The sequence below is a fragment of the Ostrinia nubilalis genome, chromosome 10 (assembly GCF_963855985.1).
Source record: "Ostrinia nubilalis chromosome 10, ilOstNubi1.1, whole genome shotgun sequence".
In the NCBI taxonomy this organism is placed as follows: Eukaryota; Metazoa; Arthropoda; class Insecta; order Lepidoptera; family Crambidae; genus Ostrinia; species Ostrinia nubilalis.
Genome location: NC_087097.1, coordinates 9,466,527 through 9,489,360, shown reverse-complemented (window position 1 = coordinate 9,489,360; position 22,834 = coordinate 9,466,527). Strand labels below are relative to the sequence as shown.

The 22,834-nt window shown below is 37.8% G+C and overlaps 1 protein-coding gene across 1 annotated transcript in view; it reads left to right on the top strand.

The window, feature by feature from the left end:
- Positions 1-8,281: 8,281 nt before the first annotated feature.
- LOC135075147 (dorsal-ventral patterning protein Sog) overlaps positions 8,282-22,834 on the top strand; it is a 110,966-nt gene continuing 96,413 nt past the window's right edge. The window contains exon 1 of the mRNA XM_063969499.1: positions 8,282-8,514. Coding sequence (XP_063825569.1) covers positions 8,394-8,514 — 121 coding nt within the window. The 5' untranslated portion in view covers positions 8,282-8,393. The remainder of the gene's footprint in view (positions 8,515-22,834) is intronic.

The following is a 22,834-nucleotide window of genomic DNA, read 5'->3' as shown; positions in this document are numbered from 1 at the left end:
CAGTATTTATCTGCCTAAATAACAATAAAAACACAGAATGTACATTTTTAAGTTGCCTCAAGACACTGAGAGGTAAATAAGTAGTTAATATTATTCATGATAATTCATGCTAAATCATGTATTTCCTCCGCCATTTTCCACAGCTTCGGCGCAGTGCCGATCACTAACGTTTGTCAACAAAATGGTGCTTGACTCTTGAGACCAGCTAAATTACACCATATTGTTAATGACATTGAGCATAATTTTTTTTAAATACCTTCGCGAAGTAAAACTTCTGTACGTAGTACTTATTATTATTCTGTGGTTTTATTATCATTTAAAATCTTGAGATGTACAATACAAAAGAGGATATTTACAAAATAGTAGGCTCAACTAAAGGGGATATTTACAGTAAGTACAGGACAAAAGGGGATATTATAAAAGATCCGTGTCAAAAGAGGATATTATGATTTTTCTGAACTCTGTAACTTTAAATTAACAAGTCATATTTTTTGGCAAAAAGTGTAGTTAGAACACTGTAATGAAATAGTTTCATAACAGAAATAATGCTTTTCGGTAGGTCTGTAAATATTTCCCATATAAGTTTTTCCCATTTTGTGAAAAATAAGATAGAATGTAGGTATCCCCTTTTGAAAAGACACTCCTCAACTAACATCAATTCATTTTTATTTATATAGATTTGTTAGTAGAACCACAGAATAATAGTATGGTAGAACTACAGAATAATATAAATACTTAGAACTTAATTCCGCTAGTGATTTTCATCTTTTTTTACGTTTGCGCTGTTGCTACACCTAAGTTAGCGAAATAAAGGAAAGTTTAACGTCATGCTCCTCAGCAACCTCTATGACTTATAACATTTTTTTTCAACCAACGCGATTGTGCACAATAAGTTCTCAATTAGTACACCTTTAAAAAAGATTATTTAGATGGCTTCGGTAATGAGACACCGTAGCCTAGTAGATATGAAAAACGAAAGAAACTTGAAGTCCTTATGTATGGATTGCAGATAGCAGAACTAGGATGTGCATGTGGATTGAGTGATCCTTGCTTCAATCTTAACAAAAATCGAGGAAGTTTTACTTAAAATATGTTAAAACATTGCGATGAAGTTTAAAAATTTGTTAAACCTAAGATAAAAATGTTATGGCCAATAAATAGGAGCACTCATACCGCACGCTTTAAGAAAACGTCAACATGTTTATTTCAGAAAATAAAGCCTTTCCACTTCTTTTTATAGTATAGAAAAATTGTTAAGAATATGTTAAAACTATTAACAAATTCATTTTGCTATGGATTGTTTGCGTGGTGATCGTGGGATGGAGCTGAATAAACCTTAACAAGGTTTAATATTCGATGAGTATGCTTAGGTAGGTATTATTGTAAAAAACAACCTCAGCGTAGTCAACGAAGACTCGTTTCATCGTTGTATTTTGGCAGTGGACACAGTGGTCCCTGTTGTGCGTCAATATCCTTGTGGTTAATCGTTAGATTAATAAAAAGCGGGTAATAAATTTTTTGGATGATTAATTAGCGACTGGCTCTCTATGACTGGACAATCGGTCCGATTGGCTCCTTGCTCTGGTTGCTTCTTGGAAGTTGGGATTTAATTCGCAATTTCTTTACCTTTGGCACAGAATAAGTAATAGTACCAAGCCTTGGGTTAAAGAAAGTCAATATTTTCAGTGGTAAATCAAAAATAGTCTTCACAGATTGGAGATGTAGGTAGACTAACTGCTGAAAATTTAAGCCACACGATAACACGTCATTTTTTAAGTTTTTCGTGTTCTATGTTTGCGTTAACAAATTCAAAGTCCACAAACGATAGGTACTTAGTACAATAGTAAAACAATGAATGTATAGGTACCTACACATAATACTAGCACCACATATAATATAATGCTAGCACTAAAATTGGCACTAAATTGTTACAAGAATTGGAAACGCTTGAAGTCTTAGGCCTGGTTTCTTATTTAAAATGAAAGTTCTAAAATAGAAAATTAAGCTCGCTCAAGCTAAAAATCTCAATTCAGAAACGAGGGACGAGTCCTTAGTCTTCCTACTACCTACTAGATATGTCTAAGGTCTGTATGCCGATTTTTCAGTGGCTTACGCATACATTATTATTCTGTGTATACTCTATACCTACCTACATAATAACTTTCACACTTTGTATTGTTACTAGCTGTGCCCGCGCGTACGAAACGCGTGAAAATTAGGTAAGTAGGTAGTTAAAAATATTTTTCTCGTTTTTAATTTAATCAACGAAACTTCGGCAAGCGAGAGGTCGTGGATTCGATTCCCGCCTTAGGCAGTTCGATATTTTCAAGTTGTTTTTTAAAAAAATATTTGAAAATTCAGCTAAAGCAATTAAAATAAAGCTGTTTGTTTATCTTATAAAAGCTCCTTTATAATATTAGTAAATACCTACCTATATGTGCTTTTGTCGTTACTCTTAGGTGTGATAGGTAGACCGATACAAATTCAAAAGCTTTTTGGATTGAGGATATTAGGGAAGCGTACATTTCACCACACTACACCCTGTCCCCCCGTCAGTGGTGACGGTGCGCAAAGCATTTCCTCCGCGACAAAAAAATGCGTAGGTACCTACCTAACTACCTACCTACTTTTCAGGACAGAGCAGCGTACGTCATTTTCAGGGCCAGGAGTCCCACGGTGTGTCTGCCGCCTGGCCAGTGGTGAAGCTGCGCAAAGCATTTTCTCTGCGTCAAAAAAAGGAGAGTTAGGGTATTTTTTTCCACGAAATTTCGAACAAAAGTAATTAATTAAAATCTTATATTATAAAAGGAATCTTGTATGCTTCACAAAAACTACTGAATCGGTTTTGAAAAAAAAAAATACAATATTCTAGTTTCATTTATTAAAGTAGAAAACACGTAGGTAACAACACCTACTAAAATTTTTATCGAAATCTAAGGGGAAAAAGTATCGGGGAACCTCTCATACATAATCTGGATACTTTTTTATAGGTATACTTAGTCAGCCAGCGACCAAGCACTTAAAGTTCATCTCCATAATCCTTAACGGATGACCTTCACATTCCTGAAGACGACCTATAAATAAGACGTCAAGCAAACAATAAGCGACCCTACTCCCAAATATTCACAAATAAACGGATATTCCAGTGGTGAATATAAAATGATATCATTGGTTCAATAAATAATAAATTGCGACGTTTATTAGCGAAGGATGCCTACCCATAATTACGTCAGTAGACCTACCAATCATTTAATATTTTAACATAACTAATATTTAAGTATATTTTATTTTAGACCTCATTAGGTACATATTAGGGCATGTAATATCGGAAGGTTTTCAATTCCGATATTGGTTTCCGATATTAGATCTCAATATCGGAATTCCGATATTAATATCGGAATTGAGTTTGTGTTATAATAAATTGAATATTTGGTTATATTCGTAACATTTCTTGATTTTATACAATAAAATAACGATTTTAATCAAATTTTTTAATTTGGTACAAAACAGCACTTCTTAAAATTATAAAATTGAAGTATTTAAAACCATTTTTGTATGTTATGGGTATCCATTGCATTTGGTTACTGATAATGGGCCAATATGGACTAGCAAAGAATTTAAGTGTTTTTGTAAAACAGGTATCAAACAAACTTTTACTTCTTCAACCAATACTGGCGGAACGATTTGTAGTCATTTAAGTCACGTCATGTTACAAAAATTTTTGGTAGTGGTAAAAAAACTTGAATATATTATGCTTGTAATTTGTTCCTTTTTTACTATCGATGTACAACTCACAAAACCACGGGCCATCATCATCATCATCATTTCAGCCATAGGACGTCCACTGCTGAACATAGGCCTCCCCCAATATTTTCACAATGGTTGGTTGGTGGCGGCCTGAGATCGTCGGTCCACCTTGTTGATGGCAGTCCTACTCTGCGCTTTCCGGTACGTGGCCTCCACTCCAGAACCTTGCTGCCCCATCAGCCGTCAGTTTTGCGTAGTACTAGGGCGGAATCGCTGGAAGACCTCGGCACAATGCTCCAAAACCTTAATTGAGTCTCCCAACAGGTAGGCCTTCGGAAGAACATGGACAAAACGAAGCTTATGCCCTACCTATTTTCGGTTGGGAGCTCGATTCTCGAGATTGTTGAAAAGTATGTCTGCCTCGGACAAACGATTCAGCTAGGTAGATGCAATTTCGAGAAAGCGGTAAATCGTCGCATCTTACTCGGCTTTCTCAACGTCTTTTCGTCCAAAATACCTCAGTGCTTAAAGACGAAAGTCTTCAATCTGTGTGTGTAACCAGTGATGATATACGGCTCGGAAACGTGGGCTCTCAAAGTTGCATAGCATGCTATGAAGAGGGCTGTGCTTGGTGTTTCTTTACGAGATCTAATCAGAAATGAGAAGCTCCGTTAACGACCTAAAGTCGCTGACATAGCCCGACGGACTAGCAAGCTGAAGTGGCAATGGGCAGGGCACATAGTCGGTATGCAGAACTGACGGGCCATAGTCCAATTAATGTTTGGAAGGGAGTTGAGATGTCGTTTTTCATTGCTAAGACCAAGTACGGCAAGTGCTAAAATTGTTTTGGAACAAGTAAAATTAACCATAAATATTTGCAGATGGTGAGAGACATGAGAAAATCATTGGTCTTTGCCAATCATGTACTTTAGGCTTTGTGGCAGGTTGTGGCGCGTTTAAACGCTTTGTTTAAAATCTCAATTAAAACCTTTATCTGATTCCGATATTACGATATTGGGTCGCTCAATATCGGAATTGTAATATCGGATCTCGTATTCCGAGATTCCGATATTACGAGATTCCGAGATTCCGATATTCATGCCCTAGTACATATATGGAAATTAATACTCATAAAGTAACTTTTTCGCTACATGTTGAAAGTACCTACCTACCTAAACTAGAGTCGTTTGGTAGAGTACACTTAGAGCCTGATAAAAGCTGACATATAAATATTGTAGTAATTTTATAAGTTAATGTTAATTGTTTATCTGCTACGTTTTTACTTAAGTTTGTTTTATTCTTATAAAACTTCAGTGTTTTTATTGTTAAGAACTCGTAACAAGGGTTTTATATGCGTACCTTATGTAAGTGTCTATTCAGAGAGCAAAGAAGCAGTTCTTATTTTATTTGAAGATTCTTTTTTAAAATCATCTCTTTTAATTTATTCCTGTTACGATAAGTTTTTAAATTTATGAGAAAAGCACTTACGACAAGATTCATGGAGCCAAAATATTTCGCTATGTACCTACTTATTACTCGAAAGCTACGAATTATTTTGGACTTGTCTCAATTTGCAGATGTATTAAACATGCATGCAATTCTACATATTAATAATATTAATTCCTTCATCAAATGGCGTCTTGGATAGGTAAAACTAATTTATAATTTTGCTAATAAATTGATTAATCATCTTCGCACTTTATGCACTCGCATTCGAGTGGGGAAGTGGCGCTCTATCGATATTTCAGTTTATTTCTTCGCTAAGATATGAAATATGCGCGTGCGACTGGTTCGGCCCTCTGCCAAATCGAGTTCTGCAACGGATATAAATTCGGTAAATCTTATGAATGTCTTCAACATGCTTGACTCGTCTGCATTAAAAGGGCTAAATAAAGTTGCATTTCTCTTATGGAAACTTTTAGGTACCTATTTACTACTTAGTTATTTTTTAGCGTTAAGACATGCATCTGAATCTAGATTATAAATAACTTGAATCAAAAAATCAAAGTCAAAGTCAAAGTATTTATTTGCAAAGAATAGGTACAATGGTTTAGGTGTTAAATTTAGGTAGAGTGCTACTATTCTGCTTAACAATATCAGCATGCAAATTTTGTGTCTAGGAATTCCTTTACACTACCTATATATACAATTGTCTATAAGCCAGTCTTTTAAGTTCCGTGTCATGACAGTGGTTGACCCCTTCTTAAATCTATCTGGAATTTTGTTATAGATTTTTATACACATATAGTAACAGTTTTTTTTATATAACGAAGTTTTTGGACAAAAATCTATTGCGAGTCTATCAGGGAATCTTGTGTTCCTTGGGTATATATCCTTTGCCCTCTGAAATATTTGAGGGTGTTGACTTACAAATTTAAATATTTCGAGAATGTACATGCTAGGAACAGTAAGAATACGTAATTTGGTAAAAAGTGGCCTACAAGAGTCAATCGGTCCACTTCGACAAATAGCTCGGATACATTTTTTTTGTGCAATAAATACTCTTTGGATGTCTGTGCTGTTCCCCCAAATTATAAGTCCATAATTGATGTTTGAGGCAACATATCCGTAATATGCAGATAGCGTTACACTTAAAGAAGTTTTTACTGTCAGACGACGAAGGACGTAAGCAAATCTGTTTATCTTATTACAGACTCTTTGAACATGGCTAGAGAAATTTAAGCTCTTGTTTAAGACTATACCAAGAAATAGCATGTCATTTGATGATTCAATATCAATATTTTGATGTCTTAACTTAAGGTTGATTTCCCCGATCGAACCCCAGATCTTTCGCTTGCCTGGTGACTGCTCTTCCATCTGAGCTACTTATACTGGATGAACCCGTCGCGTCGCCCCCCGTTTGTTAGTAGGTATTGATACTTAGAAGTAGAATTCGAAAAGCTACCTAGATTTTACACAAGAGGGAATTTTGTACTAATGTACAGAGTTACAATTGTAACTAAATTAACTCTACCTACATAATACCTTCCTACATAGTTTAAACTAAAAACTAATTCTGAATTGTTTTGAAATAACAGTACCTAACTGCTTAATTGCCTACTGTACCCACCACCGCACTAAGGTAAAGATTTATTAATAATTCCAATAGGTACAGAATAAATCGAAGTAAATAAAATTGTTTTATTTTTGCAAATAACTACCTGTGGTTAGTAAAATACTTACCTATATCACTAAAAATGACGATATTTACAATTATCTGGTGACTCATAACTTGACAATTAGAATTTCATTATGCTATAGGAAATAGCCATGGCGATTTCAATGGTTTTTGAAAATTTTCCTTTTAAAGTGTTTTACTTCATAATTTATGATATTTTATTACCATAGTCACCTATTTGACTTGGTAACCAATTTAATAAATATATAACTCAAAGTAGACTGACTGACTGACTGACTGACTGACATGGTGATCTATCAACGCACAGTCCAAACCACTGGACGGATCGGGCTGAAATTTGGCATGCAGGTAGATGTTATGACGTAGGCATCCGCTAAGAAAGGATTTTACGAAACTCCACCCCTAAGGAGGTAAAACGGGATCCACGCGTACGAAGTCGCAGGCGGCCGCTAGTATTAAAATATAGATAACTCAGAAAATAATAGTTTTTAATTGTATTTAATAGTTAACCAGCCGTTTTTAATTGAATAGTGAATAAGGCTGGGTTGCACCATCTTACTTTAACTTTAACAAACGTCAAAAATCCGTCAAACTCCATACAAAAAAACACCAGTTATCGTCATAGTTACGGTCAAAGTTAGGTGGTGCAACTCAGCTGAAGTATTGCCATACTTCACCTATCACCTAATTAAACATTAATGAAAAGAGGTAGAGTCTACCTACACATACAGCTCTTTTTCAAAAGATAATTTGTTTTTATTACTTCTATCTTTTGTTTCATTTTATAGTAAGATATAGAAAACAAAAGAAGAAAATGAATGTTTGAAAACCCGTTTTTAAAATGCTTTATAATAGAATGATTTATTTGACTGTATCTATATCATCTCTTATCGATGTTATAGTTTAAATTATAAAAAACTATAAGTAATGCATTTATTACATTCTTTAGAGGCTGGGTGGTCGCAGTATAATAAAAATAAAGCTTAGATACTTAACATTCGAAAACTTTTTAACTTTCTATTAAGTTTAAATGTTTATTTGCACCAGTAGTTTAAGAGATTACCCATTACAAATACACAGATCACAGCATTGCGATTTAAACCTCGCTAAAATAGTGATAAAGATTTTAATACTTTTTATAAACCACTTACCATAAACATGATATCCATTCATAAGGGATATGCTTTGAAATGTTGTTTATACCGGAGTAATGTTAAGAAATGCACATGGTAGCCGGCGGCGGGCGGCGGCGGGCGGCGGGCGCGGCGGGGCGGGCGGTGCCGGCAGTTTTCCCCGCCCGCACCGCGGTGGGCCGCGCGCGCGCCGCGTTTTCCACCGGCCCCCTCGCCGCCTCGCTCGAGCCGGGAAATCGCGCGCCGCTCGCTCAGTCCGACTCAGCCGTCGCGCTACGACGACGTTTCCGAGACGCTCGCGAACACATACGCGCGCGCTGCGAAAATAGTGAGCTCGTGGCCGGGACACGATCCGCGAGTTTAGTGTGGCGGCGATGTTGCGGCCGCTGCTCCTGCTGGCGCTGGCGCTGGCGGCGCCGGCCCCCGCCGCGGCGCGCCGGCACGCTCCCACTCTGCGCGAGGACGAGCCCGCTCGCCGCACCACGCGTCCCGCCGGTGAGTGCCAACGATATCACCCGACACTCCCACTGCAATTAAATGCACATCGATCTACCGCATCTGCTGACGCTCGCCGCATCCGCATCTATATTTCGTCTGATGGCACCGCGATTTAGAACGCGCGGCGCACAGCGGACGGCAGGGCACGTGTGTTTATGTAAATAATTGCATTCCGATGTATCTGCGCCGCTATTGACTGGATCAATTAACGCAGCGAGTTACGCGTTGCTTTTTCAATTTTATCGATGTAATTGTAGTATCGTTATCAGTGGTCGATACAGGCGCGGCGGGACAATAAAAACAATACCACGTGAGAGCGACAGTCGACATCAATATCAACAATTGACGGAGAGGAATGTCAAGAGGCGTGTATTTTTGTGCGGTGATCCAATAATCTCTGTTATCGGGCAAAGACTCCGCGCCTGAAGTAATCCATGTAAACATGTAATATGTGCGCGCAACCACGGTAGATTACAGTTTTCATATTATCTGTCCATCTAACAGACAACACACTAGACTAGTGTTTTCAAGAAGGTCAGCGGAAACATACAATTATGGCAGTTAATGAGCATAATCGTATAAACAATTTGAAATAGGTATAATTCTGGTTTTAATTAATTGTTTAATGACAGTAACACTTTTTGTATTGCCTATTGTTAGTTGTTACATTTTTTGTAAATACCTATTAAAACTTCTCAATTTGTAAATACAATTAGGTACCTATTGCTGCTTTTAATTATTTAACAGTTTACTTGTTTGTATAATTAAATAGTACAAACAAGTAAGCTGTAGTAGAAAAAAGAACACCTGCACCTGTTGAAACATTTATTGTAGCTAACATTTTGTAAAAAATTGCACACTTTGGCACACTGGGGTACCTACCGGAGATTATTTTAGTATTGAATATAATTTACATTTGATATTTGTATAATTAGATCTATAAATCACCAAAGAGAAGGGTTTTTAAATCTTAGGTTTAGGTCGTATTGTTTATTTTGATAAGTGGTAATAGCTTTATTTCCTTTACAATATTATGTATTTTGTCTGATCTCGCTTCTTGTTAATTTTAGTTGTGAATAAAGGTTATGAAAGGCTGAATGTGAATGAAATAATAAAAATAAATTAAGGAAACATTTCATTTCAGTGATCATTCAGTTTCAGTGAGGAAATAAATTTTGTTTATTTGAATTTTATGTTAGGGAAATACCAGATAGGTTTGGAAATTACAAATTTATGAGGTCATCAGAGAAAATAGAAAGAGAATTCATGTGTGATTCCGAAATAATATGAAATTTTCCTCTTGCATGAAACATTTCAGAATCAATTTAGCTCTCCATAATTTATGAACTTTACCAAAGCATTAGCTTAATAATATCTATATCATACGATTCTGCAATCTTATCATTTGATGTGTATTATATTATTATGAATGATTGGTTAACTCTTAGATTTTTTGTTTAGGCCTTTATTGCCTTACAATATCTTGACAAATTGGATCTGTCTAATCAGTCGTTTCATATCGATGTCTTTCTTGCAATTACTCACCGTTATTTTAGTAAACTGAGTTATATAATGTGTGTAGAGTGCTTAAAATCATCAGAGCTTTTATCTCTTCATATGACAGGGTGACTTTCGTTTGATGCCAGTCTGTTAGTTGTTAACTTCAGCCTCGCTCGTGTCAACGATGTTATAATAAGACCAGATGGGCTCCGAAGGACTCGTGCCATGGTCCGTGTGAGTAAGCACCTCTCACTCCGTTTCATTCATTATCCCAATGAAAGCTGGTAACGGTTGCCAAGTTTATATTAACGAGTCTGCCAAAAATCGTTTGTATTACCGAGAAAAGAAAAAAGTCGCCCCAGTCTGTGATGTCTAGACAGCCGACCGAGACAAGACGTGACATGGAAAACTTAGATACATTAGTTTTTGTAGACGTGTTGAATTGTAGACATTTTTCCGAGAACTTTTAATATGCTAAAGACATACGTGAGGAAATAGTGCGATTGGTTGTTCATGAATTTCCCGTTAATCGATATTGTTTTGTTTTAATTTGTCATCGAGTCATATCAAGTGATATGGAGTTAATATCCAGTGACCTAAGATGACTTTGCTGTAGTGTTTAATCTGGAATAGTGTACTGATTGTAGCTTTTATATTGTTATCTCGCAGAAGTAGAGCAGTGCATAATCAGTAGTTATCAATAAGCAAGTCGCTGTAATATGGACATGATTATGCGTGTTAGATAACATTTTATTAGCAATCTCCGACTAAAATGAGTACAACTGAAACTGAGAGCTTTACTAGATGTACCATCTGTTTGGATGCTTTAAGTATTAATGATACCAAACGGCGATGAAATGCTTTTATTTGATATTCGCACATAACGTTTTACGAGTTTCAGGATTTCCCTATTGCTTTTGCACTGTGGCTTACAATCAACTATCTCCAGCCAGTATAATAAATGTGCCTCATTCAAAACATGTTTGAATAACTTGATGAAATTGGATTTTAGGGGGACATTAAAATCTTTAAGTAGTTATTTGATATAAACTTAAGGCGCCGACCACTATGCGGCAGAGGGAACACTCCAGGTTTTTAATGGGTTCGAGCCCCACATAGCCTGCCGTCCCCCGGCGGTAGGTATGGATAGGCCATTTTCCTGGAAAAAAAAGAGTCTCAAAACTAATTTTATTTATTTCTTCGTCAAACAGCAAAGTCACGATTTAACGATTCGAGTCGATAAATCCCGACCTTCTCAAGTAGCTTATCGTAAAAAAGACGTAATACCTACTTAATATACGAGCTGCCTCGCAAAACGACTGAAAACTGACTCATAGACCGCTTATTATTTGTTAAGGTCCTCTCACACCGCAAATTAATTTGCTCTATTCTGCCACATTTTGTAATAAATTGAAGAATGAAGAATTTGAAGCTTGGCTCTACATGCGATCTTATAACTTATTTTACAGTGCGCATCATCTCGTCTTGGCTTTTTACATTAAAACATTTTTGGTGAGACCTATACAAAAATATTATTTAAGAGAATTCAACTGTGTTCTCATTGACCTCAGGTGTCAAGGTAGAGTTGTTTTAGAAAAACTAGGTTTTATACTACGACAATGCCTTCTTGATTCACAAAATTAAAAGTACTTTACTACCAAACGTTTGCGCATTTCAGCGATGAAATACGTGAAAATTGCTGAAAAAATGGCTTCAGTTTGTTGCTCGAGATTTATCCACTAAGATGCCGAGCTACTCTTATTGCTCAAAAATTTGCCCGTGTAAGAGCACCTTTAGCATACGTGGTGGCCAGTTGTGGCGGCCGCGTGACGTAGGACAAGGTGGTGGGTGGAAAGGGCGCGCTTATTTCAGCCGCCTTACGCAACGTGTAGTACACACGACAGAAACGCGGAACGTGACACGCTCTCTGATTAGGTATAGCTGATTTATCGTTTACCCGTACTCTGATTGTTGTTAGCATTCCGAAAAACCCAATCGTTGTTTGTGTTACTTACACAACGATCCAGATAAGTTAGCGTGATCTTATTAAACAACGTACTTACTTTAAAGTAGTTTAAAGACTAAAATCTGATCGTCAATAACTGAGTCACTGAGGCGTTATGCAGTAATTTAATTGTAATTGAACTAATTACATGTTATTTGCAATCCAATGTTCGCCTCTTAAAGGTTTGCAACATTGTAAGTCGTTTAATTCCGTGCTTCTTGCTTTGCGCTCGCTGCAAGTGAAATTGGGCTGCAGCGCGGCGATATTTTCGTTAAGCGTCTAACTTTCATTTCAGTATTATGTTGGTCACCGCTACATTACATGAAAAATATTTCAACACTGAATAAAATGAATAAACATTTGTGAAAATGTCATACAAAGTTATAGAGTTTGTATACAAGAAAGTTCGCAATGATTAAACGCTACACGTGAAAACTAATTATGTAAGCACTATTAAGGAAAACTCTTTTACTTCAAAAATACTTAATTGCTAATAGCAGTCCTCGTTTTGATTAAAATACTCGGAATAAAACACTGTTTTATGTTTATCTAAAGTACAAGATTCTATTATAAATTATGACCACATCGCAAAATCAGCTTTAATTTATTTTTAGCTCGCTTATCAGTGGCGCTTATCAAAATTAAAACCCAAGGCCAAAGTAAGATGATGACGAGTTTTTATTATAATTGCACATTAAAGTAACAAATGTTACATAATTTAAATAACTTTATCTTATCCAGAATGTGTGATTGTTATCCATTTGGATTATCAATATTTCAAGCTCTACATACATTCAAATGTAAACAATATCTGCGTTAGGTACAAACTGTAGTTTATTTATCATGATTATGTACCTACATAAAATGAATAATGATATAGAGTAGGCAAGTAAGTTATAAGGTTAAGCAGAGCAAATAAATTATACTAAGTAGATAATATTAGCTTCCCCTATTTTGATAGACTCTACCTATGATCCAGTCTACACATCATCTACTTAGTTAGTCTTATAAAAAGGCCTGTCTACGGAGGCTGGAAAGTAGACAAGCCTATATATCTGCTAGTATCCAGGTTAACTTCGCGGATTAAACTTTTGCGTTTTGTTCATTCAATTTGGCATTGGTAAAGTTATGACCAGTAAGTCAGTAACTGTTGGGCATAAATTGGCATAAATAAATTGTCTTTGTATTGTAGGGTCAAGGATATTACTTGTGTACGTTTCATTCAAATGCAGCATCGGAACGTGCTGTCAAACAAATCGTCGGAATTTCGCATCAATAATATAAACATGCGTCAATAAAATGTAGAGTTATATAATATTGTTTGCGCCGACGCGCTTGGAATAAGAATGCGGCGGTGATGCGTCGTACATTGTGGCATACAGATGTTGTCATACGTTTATGCATTTTGTGCGATTATTTTAATGTTCCAACATTCATATGCGTAAGTAGACGGTTGGTGTGGGGAGTGCGCGTGATAAAAAGTGATATTTACTCGCGCCCGCGCAGCGCCGCGATCGACTTGCGGTGTTTTGGGATTATAAGTTGTAGGCATTATTAGGCTAATTCAATTAGTGTTTTTGAATAAAATTACATGTTTTTCCTACCTAATAGATAGAAAATACGTCAGTAGCATAATTATTTAAAGCGGAGTCATGCTAAGATAATTATAATTCAATCCAATATTTAATTGCTTTTCTCACATTGCATTTATAGGTTCTATTATACTATACACCTGTGCTAATTAAAGTGAATGAATAATTGTTACTGAGTATCAGCTATAACACACAATTTACTAACCAAGCGTTATACTTACTTAGCGAGATGAAAGAATATTACGGTATTTTATTGCCACTACTATAAAATAGTTTTCAGCTGATTTCATCACTTGTTGAGTAGATACCATTTGTATTTTGCGCGAGATGATGGTTTATTTAATTTAGAAACCCAACTAATAACGTTTCATGTCCGCCATATATTTCTAGTTTGTTGTGTCTGCAGACAGCCAACGTATTAAATATTTACATAGATGAAACAAAACACTGGCGGCTATTAAATTGTAGCCAAGCTATTCTTTAGCTCGGAATGATAGATATACTCGTACTTCCATAGTTTCTTCTCAACGAATAAACATTATCTAGTATATTTTCATTTCTATGACATGGCGACGTGTTTAACTAGTGGCTGCAGCTGAATGAGGCAAGGATGAGGAGCACAATGATGTTGTATAGCGTTATGCGTAATAACACAAATTGTGGTTGCGTATATCTGTGGAGAGCGACGCAGGACACTTATGTCCAATTCAGTCGCTGGTTCATTGCCCTGGAGGCTGGCGTAACAAACGATCCGCGGAGTGACGTCACGTCATGCGCGTGCGATGCAGTGTCGCATCGCTGTCACTGAACCAGGTGTGTCGCGGTTTTATGACTGAAAGGGAATTCATGCGGACCAACAAACAATTGAAAGTCGAAACCAAAACGCTATAAAACACAATTTAGTACATTCCATGACATAAATGAAGGTGTGAGCACCAGGCGTTTGCGTAATGTGTTTTTGCATACAGGACAACACTTCAGTATTTCAATGTTTGTTTGTTATATGTACCTACATGGGAACTTAGCATCTTGCATCTTACTGACTCTACATGTATTGTGCTTATGCTATGTGCGGCAAAAGCAAGTTTAATACAAGTATTCTGACATCACTTTCATTAGGCACTGTAATTACATTGCTCTGTGTGAGAGTTACAATGCCCACAGTAAATATTAGCACACTTAATTAACTCTCAACGAACTCACTTCAACGAAATTAATTGGGGTCAAAGAATTTGAATGCATACATTTCAATTTAATCCGACGCCACGCAAGGAGTCGTCATCGCTGCGAGGTATTTCGATCTGTTTTTATATGCCGACTGAGATCGGTTTAATCATAATTCCGTGGAATCACCGTGTCATTCGTAATCCCTAACGCCTCCTGCGTTCTCGAGCAGACAATAGGCATTAATTTTCAAAGGCGAGATAGGAATGTCGTCGGCGCAACCTCGGGCAGGTAGAATTTTTGGCACCTTTATGATCAGATCCTGACGTGTCATAAGCCACCCACGGTCCTCATTTAGCCGGTAGCCAACAAAGGCGCCGGGCCGACCATAACGCTGTCGGATTATGCGCCGGCGCGGCGCGGGTCGTCGGCCGAGGTGCCCTCGCGTGCTACAATTGCACACAATACGCCCCCGCGCGACCCGCGACACCAAAAAGTTAGAAAAGTATGTCCCGGGCCCGTGGGGCGATACCATCTCGGCGCCACGCGAGCGCGTCACCGCGGCACCTACACCCGTCTCCATTAAATTCGACCATTTTGTAACTGTCCGCGCTCCCGAGGACCGCGTCCGGTCCGGGACGGAGATGCGTCCGCCCGCATTTAATTAGAAGTTTACATTTAAGGTCTCGTGAAATATTGCGCGCCTTAGAGAATTTAAAGCGCTCATGAGAATACCGAGAACCGATAAATGCGGTTTCGAAGTTGAGCGATCCGATTTATTTTATGAACACTTTAGGGCCGAATCGCGGGGCCGATCGCGGAACGGCCTTGTTTATCTTTATCGATACTAAAAGTTTGGGATAATGCGTTGGATGTGTGGAGGCGGTGCGTGGTGCTCTGGATGAACTTGAATTAAATGAATGAGGCGTTTGTGAATGGCGCGGCCGAGTGCAGTCGGAAGTGCAGCCGCGCGCTAGCCCGCACGTGCATCCGCTGGGCTGCGGCTCCCCTGCAGCTCTATGTCACTGCACTATTTATTGATCGGACTCATTGTAAACACTATCTTTATTCTTAGTAAGATACAACACTTTTGTTATGCGCAATTTTCATTTGGCTCTATAAAAAACCATTCAAGATTTTAGAAGAGCACAGGCATTACTGCGTAAATTATTGTCTCCAAAGTATCACGAGCCTTAGCGTGAAGGAAATTTTGTAAATTTCCAATTAGATTCACTCCGGCGCGCAATCCGGCGGGCGCCGGCGACAAGGGTATAAAATTTCATCGTTTCGCGATAAGACTCTTTATATTTAATAATTAACTCTACACAAATGCCTCTCGTGTCGTAATTTGCATTGTATCGTAAATATTAGAATAAACTAAGCAAAATTTTTACTGCGTGCATGTGGAATGACTTATCATCACAAGAACAATATTTGTTTGTTAAATTAAGTAAATTAATATTAATATCTTACCTATAGAATATCAAAAAAAATAGATTCTAATATCCGGCTAAAATAATAAAAAAATATGTAGAGCTGAGTCTTTACTCAGACAAACTTACAATACATTACGTCACTTTTCTTTGTCTTGTAACGGCCGTCTAGCCTGGTGGTATACAATACATAGCAATCTACGCCAGCTGTTGTGGTTTCTAGTTCAAATCCCATTGGCGGCAATTTAATTGAGTTTGTAACATAATTTCAGTTGTTACAACGCCTGAAAAGTACTTTTAATAATAATTATGTATGTACCTAAGCCTTCGGGAAGTTGAATCTTAACTTCGAACTCCTCCTATGTTCTTCTAATTAATTTCATTCCGAGTACAGTTTAACTTTTCCCCGGGACAAACTTGACCTTCACTGGTTGGGTTTTAATTGACGGTCAAGCTGTAAATCCTGGCTACACAGGAGTAGCAGCGATGGGAATGAGAGGTGGGAATAGTCCCATTGATTTTGTGGTATAATTTCAGTAGTAAAAATGTATTTAAAATAATAGTCTTAAGCCCAACCCTCAAGCTCGTCATAGCTTGATCTTCCAAGGCGATGCGTCATGATGCCCAGTGGTGCGACCGCGATTGCCATGCAGGTGCAGTCCTCACGATTGTTTATCGTTTCATTCAGTATATAATTAACAATAAATATACCCGTTAATAGGTGACGTATACGTTAAGCTATTTTTGCTGTCTTACTTTCTGTGGCTTTTCCTTAACATATTTTATCGACAACTTAAAAGACATCATTATTCGTTTTAAGTCTCCCTAAACTATTTCTTCGACACATTCGTTGTGATGCACTTGTTTATAAGTAAATAAATGCCTATAATTTATTCAATAAAACTTGTACCTATTAAAGACAATTACTATCCTAATTGATTTGATTTTACTCGTTATGAAATGGTTATCGTGTGTGACATTCTTTCGTTTATAAATAAACATTAAATTGTATTAATCTGCATGCAATATTGTTGGGTTAATAAAGGTAACCTTTGAATACACTTCAGATATATGTACTTACAATTGATATGCAATACAATTTACTTGAGTATCAAAAACATTACTTTTAAATGTATGTCTCTATTCTCTACCATCTTTTAGTATACAAACAAATCCAACCTACTGTCGCACAAATTCCAAAAGTAATAGTAAAATTGCATAGACGTCAATATCTCTAATTGTAGCCACAAAACTTTTTATTCATTACAAATTAAAAAGTACTGTGACTAGTTTTTACGCATTAATTGGTTTCTCAATATAGAAACTTCGCTGAGTTGTCGTTGATGTACTAACATGTTTTTTGGAAAATATAAGTGGTTAAGGAAATCCATACCAATCCTATGTTTCTTGCATGTGATCAATATGGTGGTAACCAGTCGCAAAACGTAGATTAACCATAACATCTCTAATCGATTATTCTATTAACAAAACTCGATTTCATCGACTCTACTGATGTCTAAAAGCGTAAAATGTTTTGTTGCTTGCTATTTGCGGGGCGTCTTCGGTTAGTAAGCACATCAGACTACACATTCTTGTTGCAAAATAACACTTATTACCATTCCATAAGATGCCGCTATGTTTAGCTTGATGTGCTGTCGTCTGTACGTACCTTATGTGGCGCCAAGAAATCCTGCACTTCGCATTCTGAGCGATAATGCCTCGGTGAAGTCGATGAGATGTTTATGCATCACCTAATGGAACTGGACTCTTCAAAATCAAAACGCATGTAAATTAAACCAGGGGCCATGATACCGACACTTGTCGAGACTCGCTTTGCCGATACTCTTATCTGGATGACGTTTGTATCGACGATACAGCTTGTTTAATTCAATCCCTTTCAGTGGAGTAAATTCTAGAAGGATTGCCTAGTAGTTGTAACAGCCATTATCTAGTAATTGATGACAGTAATTATTGATATCAACTCCTCCTTCGTTCTTAAGTATGTCACTATCATCGTCTGTGTCATTAGTAAAGGTAAAACAACAATGTGCTAAAATGTTGATACATATGTGTGATCAACTTGTGCCAAATGCAAAATTTTAGTACATTTGCAACAGCATCCTACCTTGCACTTTCAACAGTTAGACCATAAAATCCAGCCAGTTAACATATCTAAATTGTTTGAGGCACTCATAAATATATCATCCAACACAGCTACTATTTTGTATTCTAGCTCCTAGACTTTCATATCTGGAGGCAGCTTCAGCACACTTAGCTCCAGCCCATAGTTCATGGAGTGCGCGTAAATAAGCACCATTAGCATACAGAACGATTTGATGTACCGCGCGTTAAGTTGATTTTGTAATTCAGATTAGATTTTAGCAACTTTGTCCGAGTTAAGATATGCTGATTTTACGACTGTTGGTGTTTGTAAGGATGTTTTCTGATAGCAAATTTAAATTTTACATTGCAATCACACTCTGGAGATTAAAATGCAATTCGTATTTCTTTTAGAGCATTTAAAAATTGTGATTGTTTTTCTAAAAAAAGTTGGTATTGTTGCTAATGCTAAAACACTTCTGAAAAATCATGAGCACTTTTTTAATTTAAAATCATAGATTCATTTAGATTTCTATTTGAACAACCGAGGTGACCTAGCTAAAAATAGAAATAAAAACAAGATAAGATTAGATGTAGCCATAGTCACAGTCACAGTCCGTATCAGAATTTTCTGGAATGGAAATGCTATCGCTGTATTTACTGGTATTTACGTTTGTGAACAAATAAAGTTGCTGGTAAAACAATTGTAGGGAGTAAAATTTGCTTGTGTTATCTGTATTTGCGTTATTTGCTGAATGTATTTGTGCAACATAATGAGGATGCGGTTCCGCGCTCTGCGCAGGCGCGTCCAAGCATGTGCAGCGTCTAGCTGTCTGCCTCTCTTAAGTATTGTGCATTTCGCAGAAGACACTTTTACAGGATGAAGCCGGTTGTGATAGAAGATATTGATTAAAGTTATAGAGTGCTGAAAGTTTGTACCTTTACCTCTGTACTTGGATTTTCCTTTCAGATTCGGGATTTTTCAATCTACAGGACCATATTGTCATCGTAACAGGTTCTAAGAAGATTGAGTAATAAATGTCTTCTCTTTAGAGTCCAGTATCTCAAAAGGACCTGCAAACCAAATGCAACCTTTGCTGGGTTCCTTTTGGGTCGCTTCCTTCTTTGTTTCTGCCAAAGAACTTACTTTAATTGCTGGAGTTTGGAAAAAAGTGCTTTCAACTGTAAAGTTCAAGAATTTTTGTTTCAGAATTCTTCTTTCAGATAAACCCTATAAATATCATCTTAAAGTCTGTTCGTTTGATTCATCCTGTATTTGTGAGCCTCGCTCGCAGCTCGCATCCCATCGGGATTACTGCACAGAAAAAACTAGGCCGTTTGTAGCCTAGTGCGTTTCAAACGATTGAGCTGTAATGACGGAGCGACGACCTCGCATGAAACAGGCGCGCCGTATAATATTAAACTGCGACGTTTTATGTGTCTTTCATTTTGAAAGCCAAATGTTTTCCTTCCTCCAGTAAATAGTGAGAAACTAGTCCAATGAAAAGTCATAATGTCGTCTCCGTTTCGTTATCATTCGCGATGATAATTTCGCAAAGTTTTATAGCCCGTCTCACTTTATGTTTGATGGCTAGCTCTATTGACAAGTTGCCAATGTATCGAGCGGCTACATACATAGTGAAGACTAGCGGCGCAATTCCGCTCCCCTATTCTAATAGCCCGGCTCGCTTGCAGCGCGCGGAGCCGCTTGCCGTCTAGCTCGCACGCACTGGCGCTCGGGAGAGAGAAGTGCAGAGCCGAGGTGTCGAATCGAAAATGCGGGTTGAACATATCTAAATAGGGGGGCTGTCGGTCCGGTTGTACAGTTGCACTCCTTAGATGGCCACCGGCGGCGCGGGCGCCCGTTTCTCTTGCGCTGGCTGGCGCCCTGCGCCCGCTCGCACGCGACGCCGGCACGCACGCCTCTCACAACTCCACTCCACAGACGAAATAGATTCCAAAACAAAAATAACTCACAATACTCACCGGCCCATTTATTTAAAAACATCATCAAAATAGATCCTTAAGCAGCAGACTGTAAATATAGAGGCGGTTACAAGCGCGTTGAAAATAAAAATGATTAAAAATTCTCGTGAGTGCTCCGATGCGGGCGCGCTAAATCCCCCGACCGCACACTGTCAAAATATTGTCAAAGTGAATTCCGCGCGTCCAATATGTTATAATGATTTCCTTGGCAATAATCCTAGCGATTTATTTCGATCTCGGTAGATATTAAAGCGCATACCGCGTATATCTAGGTGAGGCGTCATCTCTGGCGTTGGGTTGTTGAACTTCCTTTTATTAAGGTTGCGAGGCTGTGTGGTTCTCGTAGTGGTCGGTGTTAGGTTGGTGGTCGTAGTGTTTGGGTTGGTGGGCCGGGGCGGCGGCGGCGCGTCTCCGCGCGCGGGTATATTTAGTGGTGGTGACGCGCGACGCCGCGGAAGCGTCTGTCGTCGCCGGCGGCGCCGTTTTCACGGAAAATTGCAAGACCAAGACCTTGGTACTATGTAACCTGTGGACTAATTCTAGTTTTTGACTGTCATGGAAAGTTATTATGAACTTCCTAACCTGTTTTATTTATTTTCATGTCACGGTTTAAAGGTATTCAACCAATAGGTTTCTGGTAGAGCCGTTTCACCGGAAAAACACTAAAGAAATAACTTGATGACGACAGTTATTTCGATGATGTATTTCACATTATTACTTACTCGTAGATGGCTCTCTAGGTGGTTGAAATCTTCTCCATTTTTACCTGTTACTTTACCAACATGACTTCAGTCATTTGGCATGTTTTACAAGTTTCTTAGTGATTCGTTTCCGGTGGAACTAGTCCCAGCCCCCACTCGTCTAACTAAACTCTATGAGTAGTACAGTCAGCAGTCAGAAATGTATAAATTTTTGAGAGATAATGAACTTTATTTCATCGGAATATGGTTTCAGGAATGTATTCAGCTGACTGTATCAAGCTTACGTCAAGCCCCATTGTCGGCTGACGTCACGACGTCGGTCATCGGTCATTCGGCAATGCAATTGTCAATCACGTGCTTTTTGGCTCGACCCACTTCTATATTAGGGATGGGTGTGTCGGATTTCTATTTTGGTCGCGTTCAGAAGATATCTTTCGTAATTTTGGATTAGAACTTTGTAGTGGCTACTGACTGAAGACGATAGTTACCAAGCACAAGTATGTTGCAATAAGAATAAGTCCATGAATATATACGATATTCTAAGAGATTGCCAGAGTGTGTTATGCGATTTCAGTTCAAAGGTGTTTTATGAAAAGTATCACAACCAAAGAATATCAGACTAATAGAATCCATACCGCTAGCTACATAAAGCTACCTCTATCAATAATCTACGACAGCAATCCATTTTATTGCGACACATAAATCACGAGTTCATGTGCGGAATCAGAAAAAGATGTCTCTCTTCAAGCTTCATTTGATTGTATTTATTCTAACCATAACCGAGTCATCAAAATACCAGCCCTTTAAACTCGCATGAGTATGCAGCGATTCACTCGAAGTGGCGTTTGCCGTTCGCAGTTCCCGTACGTATAAATAATACATCGAGTGAGACAAAGTCAGAGAAGCGGATTTGTCCACACTTTACGATTGCAGCTAGAAGCAGAAATATGTCTGTCAGTTTTATGTCTTGACACGTCAACTTACGGTTGGGGATTGCAACATTTTAGCGGCAGACTGTACACTTTTATAGGTACGCTTTCTCAATTCATCTTTCACGCTTTCGTCGCGTTAGGAAGCGTATTGTGCGTGTAAAACGTTTACGAGCAGCGTCTACCGGATAATGAGCCGAGGTAACTTTTACCGCCGAAGTAACTTGTCGTCAAATCCTGGCTTCAAAGACGGAGTAATATTTTCATTAACTTTTTTGTTAGGTTTTCAACTTGCCTTTGGTGTCATAAACAGGCTTATTTGTACCTAATTACGTATTCGGCACATACGTACCGTTTTTTCAGACTGCTGATATTTATGATATTGAATACAAATATTTTGTGAATGGATACTCAATGTTACAATCTCTAATAGATCTTGAATTCATTTGTGATGAGCATTTTCAGACTCTACATTCAAAGTACTATAAAATTCTTAAAAAGTATGTCACGAAAGTATAAATCATGCGTAGATTTTTCTAGTCCATGTGAAAATCTAAATATATTAGTCGTAATAAAGTTATTGAACCCTGGAGCCAGCAGACGACTCAGAAGGACGCCGCCTACCGGCCGCGGTCGATTTATATAAATCGACTGTGCTACTACTGTCATGCCTATTACATTGTTGAGAGCTAAGCGCCAGTTCTATTTTATATTTGTCGGTATGAAATATAGTTTTTTTCATGAAAATCTGCTGGTTTGTAGCTTTTTAGCGTGAGTCAGAATATCTTTTTTAAATATCAGCGTTTTTTCGTCTCTCCTACCAAACTTAGTTGATATAGCTCACCTGAAAAAAAAAGGAAAAGCTTAATCAAAACATTGCAAAATATACTAACACTAAATAAAGTTT